The 22,036-nt window shown below is 52.4% G+C and overlaps 2 protein-coding genes across 5 annotated transcripts in view; one reads left to right on the top strand and one right to left on the bottom strand.

Moving 5' to 3' along the window:
• The window catches only part of MFSD10 (major facilitator superfamily domain containing 10), a 631,579-nt gene that overhangs the window by 372,073 nt on the left and 237,470 nt on the right, over positions 1 to 22,036 (bottom strand). The window lies entirely within an intron of this gene.
• The window catches only part of RGS12 (regulator of G protein signaling 12), a 108,197-nt gene that overhangs the window by 66,585 nt on the left and 19,576 nt on the right, over positions 1 to 22,036 (top strand). For 3 of the 4 annotated variants that reach the window (XR_004298272.1, XM_032395580.1, XM_032395581.1), the window contains 3 exons: positions 20,302 to 20,471; positions 20,967 to 21,059; positions 21,786 to 21,929. Coding sequence is in view for 3 of the 4 variants with exons in the window: in XM_032395580.1 (XP_032251471.1) it covers positions 20,302 to 20,471; positions 20,967 to 21,059; positions 21,786 to 21,929 (407 nt within the window). In the remaining variant the exon portion in view is untranslated. Of the gene's footprint in view, positions 1 to 13,312; positions 13,908 to 20,301; positions 20,472 to 20,966; positions 21,060 to 21,785; positions 21,930 to 22,036 lie in introns of those variants that run through there. The other variant, XM_032395582.1, reaches the window with a different exon arrangement.

Consider the following 22,036-nt stretch of genomic DNA (forward strand, 5'->3'; position numbering starts at 1 on the left):
AACCACCCTGGAATAGGTGAACGTCACTGCAGGTGTTTCTCCGGAGAGCAGCTGAGGCTGGGGGACAGCAGGTCGGAGCCACGCTGCCTGGTGCGCCAGGTCATCCGTGCAGATTAGGGTCCCCTGCGGTGTGGCACCGGGCAGAGAGGACCAGGCCGGGGGCCCTCAGGCTGCTCGGTGGCTCAGACGCCCAAGGGAGGCCCGGCCAGCAGCCCCCACACGCTCCTCCTGTGTTCCCACCCCTCCTGGGTTCGTGGCCACAGAGTACAGTCACCCGTGGGATGCGCAGCCCGCGGCTGCGAGCTTCCGCTCTGCGGGGAGTGAGGGAGAGACGGCTCGCCGTCAGCCCTTCCAAGGGCTTCTCTGTCTCTGCTCTTTCACTTGGACTCACTAGCGGCTTTCTAACTGCCCACAGGTGCTCTGTTCCTCATGTTTCTGCTTCTTCTGTTCTCATCATACTCCATACAGCTTGGTTGCAGAAGTCTTTATTTCTAAGTCATTAATTTGATTTTCAGACCTATCTCGTCTCTTTTTTCCTCTTTATTGGGTCTATAATAGTATTGATCTTGAGGGATTTGTTTTGTCAGCTGCGTACTCTCCCCATTCCCTCCTAGAACATGAAGAATTTTAATGTTCTTTGTGCTATGTTTCCTTTCAGACCAGGCTTTGTGTTTGTCTTTTGCATGTTCTATACCTTCTCTCATCCATGCATCCATCAACCCATCCAGCCTTCCACTCATCCACGCATCCATCCATCCTTCCATCTACCCACCTCCCATCCACTCACCCATCCATCCTTCCATCTAGCCCCCCCATCTACCACCCATCCGTTTACCCATCTATCCATTCATCTTCCTATCTATGTAGGTTAGTGGTCACCATGACCCTGATCACTTTCTGGTACTGACGTTCTTCGGCCTAGGGAGACCTCAGCGCTGAGCCCCTGCGTCCTCCCTGCCTGGGCCGAGATCCTCAGAGCCAGCTGGGGATGTACCCACAAAGGTTTCTCCCCACTCTCCCCATCTTCCCCATTAGCCTGCCTTACTGAGAATGTCAGGGTTCTGCTGAGTCACCTCCTTCCCCAGGACAACTGCTGGGGACTCAGGGGTGGTCAGGCAGAGAACCTGCAGAAACTTTTTTTTTTTAATCTTTCTTTGGCTTTTCTCCCCCTCCTTTTTTTTTCTTTCTCCTGTTTGAAGCTTATGGCATGAGACGGCCTCCTCCTGTGGTTGCTTTTTGTGAAGTTTGCCGCCCCCCTCCCGCCTGCAGTGGTGTGGGGAAGCGGCCTGGGAGCCTACCTCACGTGCCCGTACTTACTTGGGATGCTGCCATGTGCAGGCTTGTTTTGTTTCTAAATACAACTTTTAGTAGGAAATGGAAGTGGAGAAAGTAGGTTGCTGTAGATGAGAGCTTTACAAATCCCCCTTTTTGCCGGCTCCTCTGGGCACTGGGTGGTGAGGGGCTGGGTCTGGCCATTCTGTCTCCAGGGCTCAGCAAGGGCTCTGCCCCCCAGAAGTTTGAACACACCTGACAGGCTGAGTACAGCTCCCTGGGCTGCCAGGCCATGTCTTTCCAGGCTCTGTCCCGTCTTTAACTCTGGCTGGACACCCAGTGAACGATGGTGGGCACAGCCTAGATCAGATCCACAGGAGGACCCCCATTTCCCACCTCCAAGCTGGGGGTCTCTGCCTCCTCCCACCAGAAGCCAACCTCCAGCTCTCCATGTGGGTCTGCCTTGAGGCTCTGAGCTCCACTCACTTCACATTCATAGTGTACTTTGATTTCTAGAAGTGACTCTTACTGTTTTAGGTGTTTGAGATTTGGAGAGTCTCTCCCTTAACATCATCCTGCACGAGAATAAATGTAACTCGCAGATAAACTCCCCGTTGCTTCTGATCGTTCACTGGAGATAACTGACTCCTTCTATGAAACTCCACCTTCACCAGGATTCCGTGACCAGCGTCCCCCGGGCTCCCACCATGTGGGGCTGCACGGCTCCCAGGCCGCCCTCTGGGGCGCGTCCTCTCCGTCTGTGTCTTCGTCTCCTCTGCCATCTGGGGGATCTGGGGGATCGCCATGCGGGTGCGGAGTCAGGCTGCTGTGAGCCCTGACAGGAGGTGACCCCTGCTGATGGAGTAGCGGGGGGCTGACCTGCATCCGCCTTTATTCAGAGCAGAAGCTGTTGTCGTCTCTAGTCTTTCTGGCACCTGGAGCTGCGTTCTATAAAATTATGAAAGCGAAAGAGAACTGTAAAACATTTCAGAGTCATGCCATGTGTTTTTGTGCAGAGTTTTGGTGAATTCACATTTTCCGTATCAGAAAAGCAGTGTAACCTAGCTGAACATTTTTCAAAAATGTTTGCTAAATAGTAGAGATGGAATGTTAATTTGTAATTTGCTGTGTGAGAGGGGCCCTTTTAACCAGAACTCTTTATTTTGGTTTAATATATCACATTCTTTATGGTTTGCTTTAGAACTGAAAAATTATAGCCAGAATAACATAGTGTATTTATGGGGAATGAAGTACTAAGTATTTGTAAACACTAGTCAGACTGTAGATTTTAGTTTGGGGAAGCATGGAAACTTGATTTCTGCCAAGATGCCTTCCGACGTGCTTCTTTCTTTCCAGTTCTATATGATATTTGGAGAGAGTTTTTATTACTAATTCTTTCTTTTTTTAAGATTTTATTTATTTGAGAGAGAGAGAGAGAGAACACGAGTGGGGGGAGGGGCAGAAGGGGAGGGAGAAGCAGGCTCCGCACTGAGCAGGGACCCTGACGTGGGGCTCGATCGCAGGACCCCAAGATCATGACCTGAGCTGAAGGCAGACGCTTAACTGACTGAGCCACACAGGCGCCCTATTAGTAATTATTTCTATTGTGAATTTCTTTTTTTGAGCAAACAGAATTTTAAAGTAATAAAGCCAGTGAGCATATACCTACCTCCCAGAAGTAACACATGTTAACATTTGAGCATATTTGCTTTAGACCCTTTTTCTAAAGCATTAAAATCACAGTGGAGGTCCCCTTTTTACCCTTCCTGTGTCCATTCCTCATCCTCCTCCGAGAGGCCCTATCTGGAAGCAGGTGTATATCCTTCCTACTCCAAGGGAATCGATTACTTTGATTCTTGGTTGGGCGGGGGGAGCCTCTTTTATGAAACTGTCGTGTAGAAAGAGTGGTGTGTCCAGGCTGTTTTCATAAGCCGTGTGTCCGTCTGGGAAGTGGTTATAGCTCCCGGGCTGCTCAAGTTCTGCCTCTTGATCTGGGAGCTGGTTCCAAGGGTGCATTCACGTGTGAAAATCCAGCTATGCACTTGTGATGTGCATTTTTCAGTCTGTGTTATACTTTCATAAAGAGTCTACTGAAATCATATTGTTTTATATGTTGGAGGTTTTTTACCAAAGGACTTTCAAAGTGGTCTAAAAAATTTTAATAGATTCACTCTCAGAATATTCATAAAGTTGCTGAGAAAAAGCATTTTATAGATTGGGTCTAAAACTTGATTGGCCAGAATAATTTAGAGGAAAGGTTTAAAAGTAGACCCTGAGGTCGGGGAAGACTCAGGGCTTTTCCCAAGGGCTCTCTCTGAATAGTTTTTGTGCAAAGAGGGAAAAACTCCCCTGTCCCCAAGTTAGATAAACTGTAAGAAGGTAAAGGGTATGCATCTAGGCATACCACTTAGAAGGCTTTTAAGATTTTCTCTTTATTGCTGGTTTTCAGCAGTTTAACTATGATAACTCTTGGTTTGGTTTTGTTGTGTATGTGCTTCTTGGGAATCAGGCATTTCCTACTTTAATTACAAGAATGTTAGGCCACTCGAGCCTTTCCTACCACCCTGGAGACGTGTTCATTTTTAGTCCTTCTTTTTCTCTCCTACGCTTCACAGTTCGTAGATTCCTTAGCTCCGTCCTTAAGTCCACTGATCTCTTCTTCCACAGTGTCTAATATGCGTTCGTGCCGTCCTGTGACCTACTCACTTCCGAGGCCGTGTCTGTCTCGGCAGTGCCCCCTGTGGCTCCTCCAGCCCTTCTGCTCTTTCCTCACTGCGTCCCTGCCTTCCGTACGCCCGTGAGCGTGTTCGCAGCATCTCTGCGCGTCTTCAGGTCCTTGGCTGCTAACGCACCATCGCTGTCATTCGTGAGTCTGTCCTGTTGACTGGTTATGGGTCACATTTTTCTGCATCTTCACACGTCTAGGGATTTTCAACTGGTGCTGGATTTTGTGGTCTTCCTTTGAAGAGTACAGAAGTTTGTTTAATAGGCAGTAAAGCTACTTGTGGGTTGGCTCGATCTCTTTGAGGCTTGTTTTTAGGCTTTTTTAGGGCAAGCCTAAGGTAGCTTTTCCTGTAGGCTGCCTTAGCCACGCCACTTAAGCCTAACACATGTGTGGTCTCCATTGAGGGGCACGTGTCCAACAAGAACTGCTTGGGACTCTGAGATCCCCCGACCCTGCGTGAGCTGTGGGAGCAGCTCAGCCTGCAGCTCGCCGGCTGCTCTTTGCCCAGCCTTGTGGGGTTTCACCCCGTGCCCGCGCGAGCCGGAACTCAGCAACAGGCCCCAGGGTCTCCTGTGAGCTCCCCGCAGCTCTTTCTCCACTCGCTCGTGCGGCCCCTGCCGATTCCAGCCACCCTGGGCTTCCCTGAGTCTAGTCTCCGTCTGTCCAGCACAGTGATAGGGCTGTCGTCTGTGCGGCTCCCCCTTCCCCACGCTGCACTCTGTGGGTGCCTGTGGTGGGCTGCTGGGCAGTCTCAGGACTCACCTCACTGATTTCTTTTCCATCAGGAATCAGGGCCTTACAGTGACTATGGTCCAGTTTTTGAGAGCTGTTGTTGGTCTGTTTTGCCTAGTTTTCTATAATATGTGGCAACCGGTCCCAGTTACCCCATCGGTGCCACACATAGAATTCTTGTGATATAATTTTTTTCACTGTAATTGTGGGATATGGTCTCTCAAATTCTAAACAAAACTCAGACCATGACACTTTCCTGCACAAAGAACTTCCATGATTTCCCATTACCTAGAGGATAAAAGCTGCCCTCACAACCCAGAAAGAGTGGGTTCTCATCCCCCCAGGCCTGTCCCTGGTGTATCCAGCACTGGCTCAGCGTGGGGCACTTGGAACAGCCAGTGAATGAGCAAACACCCGAATTCTGGAATCCAGTAAGCCTGGGTTACCTTCACATTCCTGTAATATTCTGGTGGAATTTGTTGTGGCGCCAGAATGAACCAGTGAAATGAACGAGGAACTCTTGCCCTGACTCTCCCAGACAGGTCTCCCATGGCCGCCGTAACTAGGCTCTGCCTCCCACTTGGGGGGCATCCTCTGTGTCCAGCACCACCCAGTCCTCTCTAGGAACCAGTGCAGGGGATCCCAGAGGGCCCCAGGCAGTGCCCTTCCTCTGATTGGAAGCAATCTGTGGGGGGAGCTTACCTCGTCAGGAGGGATTCCTGGCTCTCTAGCTCCATACGGAGAAACACCAGGGGCCCGAGTGCGTTTCCTCGAGCTAGGAGGGGCTCTCCTGGGTGCTTCCCATGCTTGAACCCATGAGGTCCTCCCTGTGAGCAGGCAGCTCCCAGTCTGCAGGTCGACAGCCTCGCAGGTCAGAGGGGCAGGGCACCTGACGCTCGCGGTCTGACAGCGCACGCACTTGCCCGCTAGCTGCATGTGGACAGGAGGCCCGTCACGGGTTGTCGTGTAGCTTCATCTCAGGTGTACCAGAGCTCAGCGCGTTGCTACCACCAGAAGCAAATCTGTGTGAGCCTCACTTGTCCCCGTTCTTGGCTGCTGAAAAGCTCTCACGCAGGTTTGAAGTGTCGCTAAGTGTGACAGTCTTGACATACGTCCTCTTTCCCCAAGTTTACAAAGACAACCCTTTGAGTTAGTCCCCGTTACTCCAGCTCCAGCTCACTGACACAGCAGTGACTGACCTGTGGAGAAATGGCTAGAATCTGGGAGGAAGGGGTCGGCCCCAGGTTGGGTTTGGCCAGGCTCCCTGCGACTATCCTGCTGGCGGCTGGAAGGAGGCGAGGAACCAGAGCCCCGGCCCCATGCGCAGCGTGCCCTCAGCCTTCTCTGCCCTCTTTGCTCACACGTGGCCTCTCCATTCTCAGGCCCCGGCTCTTTGCAGGCACACCACTGTTCCCTCCAGCAGATTGCGCGTGCCGGTCACTGTCCCCGCTGCTGGGGAAATGCAAGAGCACAGATGCACAGTTACCTGCCCCCCCTCAGCTGACACATCCACTTGGAACACACATGGGACAGTCCTCACTTATGACAGCTCCCCATTTTTGTTCCTAACGACAAGTCCCAAAACTCAATCCTGGCTGATTTGAATATAGAAACGGTAGGTTACAACTCTAGAAAGGGATGTCAATAACAAAGTCTAATAGAATAATTGATTTCATTCTACAAAGTTACATTTTACATTTCGTGATACTAATTTGGAAAGGCTGTTCTTTCTTCTGTTCTCACGTTTCCTGATATTTCATTCAGACACCTCAGATGTGTTTTTGTTACAACTGTTCTTCGAGCCATGAAGACTTGTTCTTGGGGAATAAGCCATACACTGCAAGTAGACACACACCTGCGACAAGTGGCCTGAGAACTTTCCACAACGTGAACACACTGTGTTACCAGCCCCCGGAAGCCCCTTGTACCCCTTTCCAGTCCCTGACCCCGAAGCGGACCACTAGCCTGACTGCTGACCCCATCGCTCAGTTTGTCTATTTTTGAACTTGAACACAATGCGCTCATGCCTCACACCCTCCTCGGCATCCAGCTGCTGTCATTTCATTGAGGCTTATGAGTTTTATACATGTTGTGCATATCAATAACCGTTCATTTCCATGGCCGTGGCCATGAGTCCACGGGACTGCTGCTGACACTTGAGTGGGTTTTGACTGCTGGCCGTCGCTGGTGGCGTGCTGTCACATGCCCGTGCGGGACTCAAGGCAGGCATCCATGAGCACTGCTGCTGGGATAGGCGGCTCCACGCTGGCGTAAATACAGCGTTCCAGAACGGTTCCACCGTATGTGCACCAACCAGCATGTGTGGGGTCACATCCTCTCCACACTTCACATTGTCCCTTTGCATTTTATCCATCAAGTAGGGAATATGGGGCATTGGGGCGTGGTTTGCGATTGCAGTTCCCTGATGACCAGTGAACCGAGCACCTTTTGCGTTTTTGGCCCCTTGGATATCCTCTTTGTGAAGTGTCTGTGCAAGACTTTTGCTCATTTTTCTATCAGATCGTCTCTCTTTTCCTATTGATTTGTAGAAAATTTAAAAAATACATCCTAGAAATCAGCTTGTCTTAACTTTGTGTGTGCAGGTAAGCCCCTCTGTGGCTCACCCGTTCACTCCACTAGTGGTGCCTTCTGCGGTCCCGTGACCGTGAAGGTAAAGCCATTGTTTTAGTGTTTCCCTCTGAAATCTCAGATCATCTGGAAGCAGTTTCTTGGGCACAGTGTGAATCGGGGGACAAGACTCGTCTGTCCCGCCTGAGGTCCAGCTGACCTGGTCCCAGGTGTCGCAAACGCCGATCCTCTCCTCACTGAATTGAAGCAGCACCTTTATCAGGTAATCATATATTTGCGGGTCTGTTTCTGGCCTCTGTCTTTTGTTCCATTGGCCTCTTTGTCTGTCATTGGGTCGACACTTCGTGCTGTAATTACTCTCACTCTTGGAGCGCTATGAGATCTGTGGTGTAGTCTCAGCTTTGTGTGCCTTCAGGGTCGCTCCTGCTCTTCCGGGCACCGTGCATTTGCTCGTGCATCTCAGCCAGTGTGTGTGTCCCTGGCCGTACTCCAGTCATCTTTGCTTCTGTCTCAGCTGGTCGAGATACAGCACTTCTGAGTGACGCTTTCCCTGGAAATGTTATTATAAAGCCACAAACAGCCATTGACATTAAGACAGTTGGGTGTAAAAATTTGTTTTGTAACTGTACATTTGTGATCTTCGTTATGTAGCCGCTTACTGCCTTGCTCTATAAAAATCTTGAGGTCATTCCCCAGGAATAAACACTAAATCTGGCTTGGTTTATTTGTCTTTTAACTATTTCTTTTAGGTGACTGATCTCCATAACTATCTAAAACCAGGATTAATTGAGATGATTTCAGGCTAATGTGTCACCCTCAAATAGATTCCATTGTCCAAAATAAGGTGAGGGAGAAGCCTGAAACATATGAGACTTTTTGAGGATTTGTGTATAAGGTGACCCATCACATTAGAGAGAAGCCAGTGGAAAGACCATGCCTGCCTGTGGGTAACTGGTGGACCGTGGTCAGGTGTGATGTTGTTTGGAGTGGCAAAGGTGCGGGGCCTGACACAGCCAGGGGTCGGCATGGCCGAGCAAAGCTGAGCCTGAAACATGAATTGAGCTTAGCCCTAGTATGGGTTTGGGGAGACAGGAGGAGTCAGGAGAAGGCAAGAAGGGGCAGCTAGGGGCAGCGGGGAACCTGAGAGAGAATGCCTGTGTCCACGGGGGAAGCGTGGAGTGAGGAGACAGGGTCCCCAAGCTGACCGCTGGGTTTTCGCTTTGGCACCTAGGGGGTGATCATGGTATTTGCAGGGATGCGAAGGAGTAGGATGGGGAGAAACAGACAGTGAGGCAATAACAAGAGTTCTGCTTTGGACCTGGGGTTTTCGAGATGCTCACTCAATGTCCAAGGGGAGATGCTGTGTAGACAGTTAGATAAACAGATGTAGAATGCAGAAAGTTCGGGAGTCATCAGTGTATCAGTGGAATTGAATGCCTGGGTAAGCTTGAAGAATTAGAGATGGTGCAGAAAAGGCAAGTCTCAAACCTTCAGGGTGAGTGGGGGCTGGAGTGTGAGAGCAGCGGGGTGCACAGTGAGGCCACCGCCCACCTCTGCCCCTGGCAGTGTGCCTCAGCGCTGCCATCTGCGCAGGGGGTCCCGGGACCGACTCTCAGAGTTAATGCATGAGGCGCCCTGCGAGCAGCACCCGGCGCGTCATCACAAGCTGTGGCGACTGAGCTACTGCTCTTAGTGTCGCCGTTGTTGTTCTGATTGCGTTTCGGTGTAACAGAACGCTGGAAGCAGATACAGCTGCCCAGAGGGACTGGGCAGAGAAGGAGCCTAGGGCAGGTCCTGAGAAAGATTTCAAGTTCGATGGAAGAGAAAAACATGAAACAGCACAAACTCTCTACTTAGATTGTTGCAAGTCCAACTTTAAAACAAACAGCCCTGGCAGATTGAAATACTTAAATGAAAGAAGATATAACAGGCAGATACTAAGAAAGAAAAACTGGTATGAGAATACGAATCTTGGACAGAATAACACATAGTGAAAAAAAAAATGTAAGAAGAGAAGCTCTGTGCACCAAAAATAGAGCATCTCATTTACAAAGCAAACTTAGATGGGACCGCAATACACATGGACACGTACTCCTGGAGAGAGACTGTGACATACCTTTTTCAGAAACTAAGACATCGAGCTGGTAAATAAATGGAAACATAAAATCTAACGAGTGTATATAGAACTTTATACCCAATAGAAAATATACTTTTTTCCAAAGGTGTTGACTATAGTTGACTATTATCCTATGCCACAGATGGAATTGTTACAGATTTTAAAAATATTTATAGCATACAGAGCATATCTACTGACAGTCGTGTAATTAAATAGATGTCAATCACAAAAAAGACAACAAAAAATAATTCACACATTGGAAAGTTCAAAGCTATACTTCTAAATAATCTGTGGGTCAAGGAGGAAATGAAACTGGAAATTACAATACAATTTAGAACTGCTTCCCAATTATAGTGCTACGTATTAACACCATGGGATGTAGCCAAAGTGGTTTCCAGAGAAAATTTCATAGCATTAAATGTATATATTATAAAAATGAACAGTTAGAAAATATAGGAGCTAAGCTTTCAACATAAGAAGGTAGGAAAATAGAACAGAAAAATAAGTACAAATTAAGATTAAGGAAATAATAAAGCAGAAACTAACGAGCCATTTATTCATTTAGCAATTATATTTTGAGCTCCTACTTTCTCCTGCTTTCTTCTAAAAACTGTTTTGGGCACTGGAGATACATTTGTGAACAAAACAGGGTCCCTGACTTCATGGGACTTACATTTGGTAGTGGAATAGTACAGGCATATAAACGGATTATGCTGTGTTAGTAGAGTGATAGAGTAAAACCATATGATTATCGTAATAGAGGCTAAAGGAGTACCAGATAGAATTGCCTGCTCTGATTTTTAAAAGTTATACTTGATGGTTAAACATCAGAAGCATTCTCATTAGAGCCAGGAATAAGGCAAGGATGTTCCCTGTCTCAGCAACTATGTAACATTGTATCAGGAATTCTGGCCAACAGTATAAGGCAAGAAAAAGAAATACGTTCAAAAAGCTTGGAGAGGAGGAAACCAAGTTATCATTATTCTTGAATGTTATTAGCATCGAAATAGAAAACCCAAAGCACATCAATCAGATGGCCAGGCCTTTCAGAACTAATAGAATTCAGAAAGACAAAAATTAGTAGCTTTCCTAAACAATACACATTGTTTCTATGGGAACATATATGTGTTGGTAAAAGCATTAAAACGTATCTGGAAAGATCAACACCAAATTAATAAGATGTGTTTTCTCTGGAGAGGGAAGATAGGGCAGGGATTTTAGGTAATGATCAATAGAGATTTTAGATTTATGTTTAAATTTTTTAAAGGAGAAAATATTTCATGAATTGTGCATTAAAACCACAAGATACATATAATTTCAAGTTATGTGCCTTTCCACCTGTACCACATCATTAGCTCGTGTATTTGGATACACCACCCACTTATTCAACTGATGTTACTGATGCCTCCTATGAGCCTGGCAGTGTTTGTCACAATACTGAGTAAGGAGGGGACTCACGGTATCCCCGTGGAGTCGGCACATGACTTTTACCACAGTTTTACAGAAGGGTGAGTCCCGGGCCCAGCTGGGAAGACTGGGGCTCTCATTCAACCAGGCAGCGTGACTCCGGAACCCACGCTGTGAGCCACCACACATGTGCCAGGTGGAGCTGGGCTGGACACTCCTACTCCTAGGACAGAGCTTTGACCTCCAACAAATATCTACCAAATGAGAACCAGAGGTGGCCCATTTACCTCCCAGTCATCTTAAATGTCCCCACCCAGTTATAGGAAGAAAACGTGGAGAATGGGCTCCCCGTATAGCGGAGCTCCGATCATCTGCTTATTCCACAGAAGAGTCAGGCTTGACAGATCCCCGCGGCCAGCCTGCGAGGTGGGCACCCCAGGCTTCAGTACCACCCGCTGGAGAAACAGTCTGCTGGCTGCGGTCCCGGGAGCCTCGCAGCCCCTGCTGCTGGAGGAAGAGCAGGTGAACACCAGCTTTCTCTGGGCCGGGGAGGCTGAAGGCTCCCAGGGAACATGGGACCAGCATGGGGACCAGATTTTTGGAACCCAGTTTTGGACAAATGACTTTTTAAACATGATTGTTTTCTTTGGAAGCCATAGAAGGGGCACAGATATTCCATAGTGTTTGGTTTTCTATCTACCCTACCATCTTCATTAAAGCTCCGTGACTCCATAACTGCCCCAGAAGGCACGGATTATGGCTGCACTATGTGTACCTGCCACGTAAAGTCGGTCTTTTCCTTTGTCTCACGATTACCTTTCTTCCGCTCGCAGGAGTGGGCCCTGAGCACTGTCCCCGGGGAAGGACGTTGCCTGCCGCAGACATCCTTTAGGGCCGTGTGTGCTCGATCCTTTTCATTTCTTGAGGGCCAGCGCTCCAGCCCCTGGGCCTGTTGGGGAAAGTGCCCCTGCCCTGTCTCCCCCTGCCCCGTGTCAGTGCAGGCCCAGGGCCCGTCGCTGTGCCTTTAGTATTCTGTGCGGGTGGCCCTACCTCGGCTGTGGGGAGGGGTCAGCAGCATTTTGAGTCTTCCTGGTGGAGCTCAAATTTGGGGTCCTTGGGCTTCTGCATCGGGCAGTGTCCTGTGGACAGGGCAGGCTGCAATTGGGAGAGCTACACTTCCCGTGTGGCCCTTGGCACAAGGATAAAAGAATGCTGCTTTCATAAAGTATACATGTTTTACTCAGTGGAATGAAATAAATTGATTTCACAAAGAATTAACTAGTAAGTGAATAAGGCACATTTTTTAGGTCTAAACCAGTGTAATAAATGAATTTGATGATGGCTCATCTTTGAAAAATGTCCCATGTGCCCTTTTGGGGAGTCCCGGAGGCTCCCTGTGGTCGGATGCCACCTTCAGTCACTTGTGGTCATTAGTGGATGGCTCTGAGACCAGAATCCTGAAAATTCAGTGTGAGAAGCGGCAAGATGCACCCGTCTCCGCTTGTCGCCTCACACTTCCCACACTGACCCTTTTCGGTTACTGTTCTGCCCACTCCCGTGGCCTCGTGAGCTCCTGCAGCATTTTACCCCATCTGCTTGGCATTTCCTTCTCCAGAAGGACTTGTGTCATTTCAGACGTGGAGAGCGTGTCTTGCTCTGCTCTTCCAGAACAGTGAGAAATCAGACTTCTAGTGCCGACTGAGGGAAGGCTCAGAATGTAGATATCCCCTGTCTGGGCCCACGTGCCTCCGTGCCCCCGAGCCTCCATGCGAATTGCGGGCTGTCTAACCTCACTGAGTCCTACACCTAAGACTGTGCATTTGACTCTGTGTATGTTTTATCTAAAAAAGAACTACAAAGAAAGACTGACCGCAGTTAGTAGGTTTATTTTTTGCAGTGGTATGGGTTAGCCGTTCTTAAATGATCTTGTAGAGAGTTCAGGTGTATTCTGGGCTTGAGCAAATGAGCACATACAATCCAGGACAATGGGAGCCCAGTTCCCCACGGCTGGGGAGGGAGTTACAGGAAAGGAGAATGTGCTTGGGGTTGGGTCGGAGTTGGAGGTGTCAGTATGAACTCATGGTTCTAGTAGATGTAGAGATAAATGTGGAGATGCTCCCGGGGCTGTGTGCGCACGTGTGAATCTATTTCCTAGCTCTGTCCGCTGGAAAGTTCTGGAAACAGTGAGACCGGCCAGTGGCTGCAAGCACCCCTCGTGTGCAGATCTTGGTGCCCGCATACCACTCTTCAGTAAAAGGAACCAGCGGTCCCTGACGCCACGCCTTACTTGCTGGTCTGGAGCAATGAAAGCGCACTTGAAAATCAGGAGACACTCAGGGCGCGTGCAGGCTCACGGGAAGGACACGGGCCAGCGCCACGGGAGGCAGAGCATACAAAAAAGGGAGAAGAAAAAACCCAGATATTTATGGATTATAAGCCACTGAATAAAATAAAACCCCACCGAGTGCCTGCTCATCTAGATAAATGAATTTGTAAAAATGGGGAAGAAAGGAAAGCTCTTCCTTACAGTGGACTTCTGACCGGAAGTGGAGGAGGGTGGTGGCCATGTGCCGGATGGGGGACCAGAGTCACCCGTTGCCCCCCCCCCCAGGAGACAGCAGCCCTGTGGTGGGGGAAGCAGATGCCCCACCCAAACATCACCAGGGTTGCAATAAACTGACATTCTGTGCTTCCTAATGAGAGGTGCCCAGAAGGACATACGTCACTGCCTGAGAATTCCCGCCAAATCACAAGGAAACATCAGACAGCCCACATTGAGGGGCAGTCTACAAAATAATGGCCAGGGTGGAGGTCTGGAAACACAAAGGCCGGGAGTTTTCAGAGAGACATGACAGCTATGTGAGCTGAATTTGATCCTGGGCTGAGCTGGGGAAATAGCTAGAAAGACATTGTTGATGACATTGGAGTACGGACTGTGGTGCTTTTCCCAAGTTTGGTCATAGTGCTGCGTTTGTGGAGGAGACTGTCCTCGTTCTTCGGAAATGCACACTGAAGGCTGTAGGGGCAAAGAGGGGCGCCGTCTGCAGCTAAATCTCCAACAGCTCGGTACGTGTGTGTGTGTGTGTGTGTGTGTGTGTGTGTGTGTGTGTGTGTGTAGAGAAGGAGGATGGGAGGGAGGGGGAGAGACAGGATGATCTGGCAAATAGGGCAGAGTGTAGGTAGCTGTCTGGTGAATCTGGGTAGAGGGTGTGTGGGAGTTCCTTTTACTATTCTTGTCACCTTTCCGCAAGTTTGAGAGTGTACAAAAATAAAAAGTCGCCCCCAGAAGACGGCACTTAGAGCCCTCAGAAAGGGGCAGTTTTAGTGCAGGTGAGGGTTTGCAGGCACCTGCTGGCTCAGCCCCCTGTGCCTCCCCGTCTGATTTGCTGCCCTGAGGGCTCCGCCTTTGGGAGCCGCACCAGCCGTCGCTCCAGTGACTCGGCCTCTTCACCTGCTCTGGCCTCGTGCACGAGGGCGGGGGGGCCCGGGGCCGGGAGACCCTGTGGCCCGGAGGGAGCAGAGCCCCTCCTACACGCTGCTGCCGCCCCGCGAGTGGTTGTGGGGTGTCTTCACGTGCTTCAGAAATGTGAGGCTAGAAAGGACGTTGATGGGGAAGCAGGACCCGCGGGGGCCACGCTTCGTCTCTCCGACCTCCCGGAACTGTCAGGGGCCACCGAACACCTGCGCCCGAGAACCGCGTCCCGGTGGGGACGGCAGACCTCAGCCAGAGCCGGTCCCACCCCCTGCAGGTTTTGAAAAGAAAGCTTCCGTGCTTCTGCTAAAAATGCGCTGCTTTATGACCCAACTCAATACTTGTTCCTGACACCCTGCAGTTTTGGGTGAACTCTCTGGTCTCATTTTGAAAAGACAGGCCTTTGTGTTTATGGGATTTAGAAAAGTTTTCAGCTACATCGGGAAATCCAAGTTTAAAAGCCTCACAATGATCATAAAAAGCTACGAGGATTTATTTTTTCTCCTTTCCCACTGGCGGTTTCACGGAAAGCGCGCTGCCGTGGGCCGGCAGCCTGTGGGGACGCTCTGAAGGAGGCCTCCCCCTGGGCACGCGAGCCTCCAGCGTGCAGCTTCTCTAGCTGAGCTCTGCCCGACTAAATAATTCAAGTTCCGTGAGCAGCGGTGGCTAAAGGTCTCACCGTGAATTATGCATGCAGCCCCTGTGATGCTCTGTGTTGAATAGACTATTGGTTTCCTCTGCGTGAGCCCGAAGGGGGAGCGCCGCCTCTGTCGGCCTGGCCTGCGGACCCAGGTTGCCGGGGAGTGAGCTAACCGGCCTCCTTGGGGAGCGTGAGCTGGGAACAATGTCTCTGTGTGTGGCCCGAGCCTTTGCCCGGGGCCCTGGGCGCTGTGCCGGCTGAGCCTGGTATGGATTCGGAGGGGTGGTTTGCGGTGAATGGTTGGAAGTATTTGGTTAAGTGGCATCACAGTGGCTCTTATCAGCTTTACCCAGGTAAAGTCCCTCGTGGTCTGTGCGCCTTGTCGTGCTTGTCGGGGGCTGGCTGACCTGAGCAGGCTGCAGGTATGTTTGCTCAGGGGGCTCAGGGGGCCGGGGGCAGGTAGCCCAGGATCCTGACCTCGAGTTGTGATTTACACGTTTAAGGGGCTTGAGATGATGGTTTGGACGGGATGTTCCGGTGAGGTAATGGGCTAAAGCCTTGTGGTGCGGAATTAGCTATAAGATTGTAATCCCAGGCGTTGTCGACATCATTTCTAACACGTAACGGGCATGTTTATCCAGCCAGTATAAAGGTGGGGGCTTTTCTGGTTTTCAAGCAAATCTGAAACGGACTTTAAAAACTTTCTCACCGGGAAAGCATTTCTTTGACTCAAACTGGCCAATTGAAAGAGAAAAGAAACAAAAGAAACCAAGCGCAGGGACTGTTCTCTAGCATGAGGCCCTAACGCGGGACTGTGGGCATCCTCGGCAGAGCTGCTGTTTTCTCCTTGCTCGGAGCAAGCAGGAGCCTCAGGCAGTGCGGTGGACGCACTGGGCCTTCTCATTTCCTTCTCCTGTCTGGCCCTGGCCCTCAGGATCAGTTCTTTCTCAAATGTGCACTGTTGTCTGGGCTGGAGAACAATTCCAGAGCGAGTCTGAAGGTGGAGTTAGGAAATTCAGACTTTGACGGTGGGTATCGAGAGCGAGGTGCCGGCCCCTGAGTGGTGCGGACGCGTGGAAGGTGCTGGGATTTGAAGCCCACTTGAGCAGCACCCACTGCCCCGCCCCAGGGCCCCGGCACCCACCACGTGCCTTCAGTCAAAGTTGCTAGGAGACCTTCTGGTTAGGAGAGCTTGGGATTGACGTGCTTTGTGCAGCCGGCAATTGTCTCTGATTTCCCCACTTTGAAGACTGTGCATGTTCCTTGAAATCTGGCTGTCGGGAGGGAAATGGCGAGTCCGTGGCCTCAGACAGTGTGTGGCCTGCCCCGTGGGGGTCGGGGAGCGGCTCCTTCGGGGTCCTTGTGTCCCATGTTCCCTCTCTAAGCTCCACTGGCTCTGGAGTTGAGGCCCAGCGGGCATTCTGATGGTTTCAATGAGAAACAAAACAGAAGGGAACAAAAGGAGACCGTGGGAAGGAGCCTCAGCTTTTCCTCCCGCGGTGCAGGGAGCCTGGCGGCAAGATGACTCTCCCTGACTCTGCGGGGCCCCGGGAGAGCCAGCCCCTGGGGCCTGCGCGCCTTCAGGAGGAGTGGGTTTGCGGCCACGGGGACTCTCCCCTTCATCTCCTGCGCCTGTGTCTGCACGGGCCGGCGTGCGTCTCGGCCTGCCTCCCGCTGGACTGTCAACACTGGGGACCCCAAGGTCTGGGGGCGGCACGACATGTGGGGCGGGTGGGGCATCAGGAGTGTCCTAACTCAATTTTAAAGTGCCTTTTTCCACTGGACTTTTAAAGTGTCAGTTGTTGATCTGTGAGTCTTAAAAAAATTAGTATTCGCCAGGTTTCATAAAAATGAGCTCAGTCAACAGATGGGTCACCTTTCACTTCCAAGTTCTGTTGAGCCGTGTCCTCCCTCATCCACTCACACGCTCGGGCTGCGGCCCACAGCACCTGCCCAGGGCAGGGTGCCAGGCGCCCCTCCTCGCTGCTGCCCCACGTGCCCTGGGAGTGAGGAGGGCAGGTGTTCCAAATCACTCTGCCGGCTGCTCTGTTGGAATCCAGACGCCAGGACACCAGAAAGCGCCACCACCCTTGATGGGGTCCAGTTGCTGTGTCTGCAGTTTGCAGCTGGTCTTCCTATGTGCCCGCCTGCCCTCACAGCCCCAACTACCTGCACCCTGCTGTGGGCAGAGCTCGGGCCGCCCTGTCACTCAGCCAGGCCGATGACCTGTGAAGGAGTGTCTTCTTGACCTTCCCTTCTTCTTCCCTGCCCCCAGGGTACAGTCTGTGCTCCTTGGCCCACCATTTCCCCCTAAGCCCAGACACACTGGCTCTGAGCCATGCCCCTTCTGCCCCAGGGCCTTTGCACATCTGGCCCCTCATCTTTCCCAGCTCCTCTGAGGCCAGTTACCTTCTGTTCACCCCTCAGTTCTCAGTTCAGCCTTTATTGCCTCAAGGATAAAAAGGCTGGAGGAAGAATGTTTTGGTGCTCATACTTAACAGTGTGTTTTGAAAATTATCTCAAGCCCCCACTCAGTGACCGGCCACACCGTTCTTCCAGTTGTCTTTGGTTTCCGGATCTTTTTCTTAGTGATGTGTAGGTGCTCTTAAATACAAAGAAAATGAGTCCTTCATCTGTGTAATGGATTGTATTTCCCCACGCTTTGTCTTTTTTGCTTATGGTGTTTTTAAACTTTTATTTCATTTTTTATTTTTCACCGAGGTACAGTTGACAGGTGACGTAATGGGGGCTGCAGGTGTATGACATGATGGCTCGGTGTCACATAGTCACCACACACACACACACACATGTGCATGCGCGATTTTCTTCTTGGGCACTTTTACGATCTACTCTCTTCCCCAGTACCCCCTGCAACACTGTGCTGGGAGCCACGCGCACCACGTCCCAGGACTTGTTTGTCTTGTAACCGGAAGCGCGTACCTTTGACCCCCGCACCCCTCCCCGCACTCCTCCCCGCCTGCCCCGCCAGCCCTGCCCTCAGAGTTTGGTGTCATCCGTTCATCCGTCTTGTCTCTCACAGCTCTGGGCTTGTGTCTTCCCTTCCAGAGCTTCTCTAATTTGATGCTCTTACATTGAAACCTTCAGTCCAGGTGAGATTTATTTCAGCATCTCTCAGGTGGTTTTCCAGTTGTCCCCACACCGAGTGGCCTTCTGTCCCAGCCACGTGTCCACGCTGGCCCCCCCCCCAGTGGGGACATGGCTGTGGTGTGGCGCCAGGTGGGGCTGGCCCCGCCTCCTGGCTCTGGTTTGGTTTGTTTTCCCAGCATTTCACGTTTAGTTTTCCACGTGAACTTTTACACCCCGCTCGTCTGGTTCTAATAAAATATCTATTGGGAAATCTGCTGGGATTACATGTTCATTTAGGGAGAATTAACATCTGTGGGGCTCTGCCCCTCATTGCTACGGTTATTGGATACAAATCAGAGAGCGGGGGTGCGTGTGAGTGTGAAGCGGATCTCTCGCTCGGGGCGTTCTGCACGTGGGGATCGTGCAGCAAGGCGAGTCTAGGTGGTCCGTCCGCGTGATGGCGGAGTTGCTGAGTTCTCTGAGGGCCGTGCTCGCGCCCCTCGCGGCTGGCCATGCTGTGCTCAGTGCTTAGCAGCGGGGGGCCTGTGCCATGTGGCGAGCTCTGGGCTGGGGCCTTCCCCTGCAGTCCTCGGTGAGTAGTGGTGGCAGATTCTATCACGAGGCTTTCGTCTCAGAAGTGACATGTACCGCATGGTGGATTCTACTGAGCAGCTAAGAAAATTAAAGTTGTCCTTCTCTCATCTTGTTTCATCTTCTGAATCTTATTTAAACTTTCTTCTATAGCAGTATAATATTAGATTACTTTTTGACTTTCTAGTTTTCTTTTCTTTTCCAATCTAAATGCTTTTCCACCTTTGAGTGATTCCTGCCCAAGTGGCTTCTAGTTACCACATGGGTCCCCTTTGACCAAAATCTGGGCTCTGCATTCTTGGCCCTCTGTTCTCTGGGTTGGCGGGGCTGTGCCATGGCTTCCTTGCGGCCCTCTGGGCTCCTGGTTGTGGGCATGGCGGCCACAGGCCAGGCCTGTGTCCACTGCTCTCTCTGCACAACCGTGAGTGGGCGTCAGCCTAAAGGGTAGCAGGGCCTCACGCTGCCTCGCTGGTCCTCACTTCCCCCACTTCCCCCACTGCTGGCCCCTCGTCACTAAGAAGCTGCATTTCCAGTTGGCCTAGAGCTCAAGCTAACCAACTAGTCCCCTGGGCTCCTTCTTGCCACCAGCCCCGACGGCCGCCTGTGTGCGGCGGGACAGGAGCCCAGGATGTAGCAAACGAGCCCTGTTTCATTAGTTAGCTTTGCTCCTCCAAGCCTCACACCCACACGGGTTAGGGATTCCCCTGTCCTGTGTCCTCTGTGGTCGGCAGGCCGTGGCTCGGTCCTCAGTCTCCTTGGTGTCAGGGCCCGTGGAGGGAACAGCCCTGTGGGACGTGCTGTTCATATAGAAGGGGACGCGTCCATGGCAGAATGTTTGTCCGGTCCTGCTCCCGGCCGGCCTGGGTCCTTCCCTTGGGTTGCGCCGACCAGACCTGCCCACGTGGGGACCGTGAGCTCCCCGTGTTGCTCACACGAGGTGGGAGACGGTGACATGGGGCTCCCCGAGCACCTCCCCTGCCCTTTGTGAAGGGGACAGATTATTCAGGAACTCGCCGAAAAGACAAAGAAACTCATGCTATTTGGGGCTATTTTGTAGATGCTTGGGAGCCGCCTCCTGCGGCATGTGTCATGTTTTCCGCTCTGGGGTGGCCTCTAATGAGTTGTCACAGCACGTGTGGTTAAATAGGATGTTGGACGTCATGCCACACGTTCTGCATGGAGACCGTGCTCGTGCAGAACAGGGCACACAGCTGAGCGCGGGCTTTCACACGGCAGACGTTCCCTCCAGACGCAGAGCGGCGCCCCAGGTCCTGGACGCCCCGTCTGTGCCCCTTTCCCTCTGCTCACCCCATGGAGACCCGGCGCCTCCCGAGCCTCACACGTGGGATCACCTGGGAGCCCCGTTGTGTCTGCAGCGCGCGCTCAGCCACGGGCTTGGGGCGTGTGGCCGCGGTCGCCGCTCCCCTGCTCCGTGTGCGTGCGCGTGTGGCCGTGTGAGGACTGGGGTTGGCCGTGTTCCACGCCACGTCCCCTGTCCCTAGAACAGCGCCAGGCGTGTTGTGGGCGCTCGGTGCGGACTGTTGGCCGAGTGCGTGTTTTAGGGAAGGCGCGTTGGGGAGAGCCCCGCCGCCCCCCGGGAAGGCTGGCCGGGCCCTGCCGGGCAGGTGCGGAGGACACCCGGGCAGGTGAGGTGTGTGCTGGCCCCGCAGAGCTGACCGGCGCCGACCTGAAGGACTGCGTGAGCCACCACAGTCTGAGCAGCAATGCCAGCCTCCCAAGCGTGCAGAGCTGCCGGCGCCTGCGAGAGAGGAGAGCTGCCAGCTGGGCCGTGTCGTTCGAGCGCCTCCTGCAGGACCCTCTCGGGGTTCGGTACTTCTCTGTGAGTGAGGGGGCGTGGCCGGGCGGGGGGGGGGCGTGTGCACCCTCTGCCGGGGCTCCTCAAGCAGGACCCGGGGCTCCGACCCCGAGGACGGAGGTGGTGCGGTCACCGTGGCACCCTCCCGAGGGGGTCTCCCCCTGCCCACCTGCTCGGCACACTCGAGGCCAAGGGGTCGGGGGGGGCCTCTGCCCAGCCTGGCCTGGGCTCTGCATCGGGGGTCTCCCCGCAGCAAGGGGCACGGGAGCTTCTGGTAAACGCTGGGAGTCAGGCTACATGTGGCGAGGCTGGCTAGGGGGAAGGGGCGCCATGCCCTTGGGAGCCCACAGCGGTCCTTGAAGTGCGTGCGGCTTTGCGGTCTGCTGTGCGTGGCCCCAGGTGAGTTAGGGAGACGGGCTTATGAGCCCCTGGCGTCCGTGAGGGCGAACACAGGGAAGAAGTGGGAATGCAGCCGCGGCTTGGTCATGTGTGAGCGTTCACTGATGGCGTTTTTCTTAGGATTTCCTAAGGAAGGAATTCAGTGAAGAGAACATTTTATTCTGGCAGGCCTGTGAATACTTTAACCATGTACCTGCACATGATAAAAAAGAGGTAAGTGTGTTCACGCCTGGAGTGTGTGATGGTCTCACTACGGGCTAGCGTCTAGTGCAGCTTGAGGTCGACGTAAAAATGTCCTCATATGATTTCTAAACGCTTCTTTTTCAGGATAAGTTTCTTAATATATGTGATACTTAATGTTTCCTGAACATGGTGTGCGTAAGCGCCCTTGGCGTTGATCAGCACGTGTGCTGCCACTCAGTGTGTTGAAAGGGGGACCGAGATCCCCAGACAGAAGAGCCCCTCACAATGTCCATTTGTACGGCCTCACTGCACACGCCGCACGCGCCGGCCGCTAAGCCCCCAGGGCCGGTCCTGGTCCACGCTGCAGCCCACTCGAGGCTGTCCGTGGTCCTCCACCTGCCGCACACGAGGCCTCTTACCTGCTCGCCACGCTTGGTGCTGCACGGACTGAGCTCCCCCTTCGCTGGGGCCGCGTGCGTGAGGCGCCGCACACAGGACGGCGCCCTTGGGGGCCCCCTGGACACAGCACCCGAGTCTCTGGAACAGTTTCGTAGTCCACTGAAAAAATTCAGGGAGGAGCCTATTTGGTGGAAAGTTTTGTACTGGCTTGGACTTTTATTTATTTATTCAAGCAAGAATTATTTATTGGGCCCTAAGAAAACACATCTCCAGTGCCTGGCCCCGTGTCCGGCTCTGGAATACGGAGTGACACGGGGGCTGTGTCCCGCGCACCCCGCTCACACGCGTGTCCTTCAGCTTTCCTACAGGGCCCGCGAGATCTTCAGCAAGTTCCTGTGCAGCAAAGCTACCACTCCCGTCAACATCGACAGCCAGGCCCAGCTGGCTGATGACATTCTCAGTGCTCCGCACCCCGACATGTTCAAGGAGCAGCAGCTCCAGGTGACTGTGCCTCAGTTTCCCACAGGGACTCCTCGCCAGGGTTCTCTCCTTGTGGGAGAGCGCGCTCGCGAGCCGGCCACCAGCCGGAGAGGAGGGGTGCCGACGGG

Source organism: Phoca vitulina, unplaced genomic scaffold, assembly GCF_004348235.1.
Source record: "Phoca vitulina isolate PV1807 unplaced genomic scaffold, GSC_HSeal_1.0 scaffold85, whole genome shotgun sequence".
Lineage (NCBI taxonomy): Eukaryota > Metazoa > Chordata > Mammalia > Carnivora > Phocidae > Phoca > Phoca vitulina.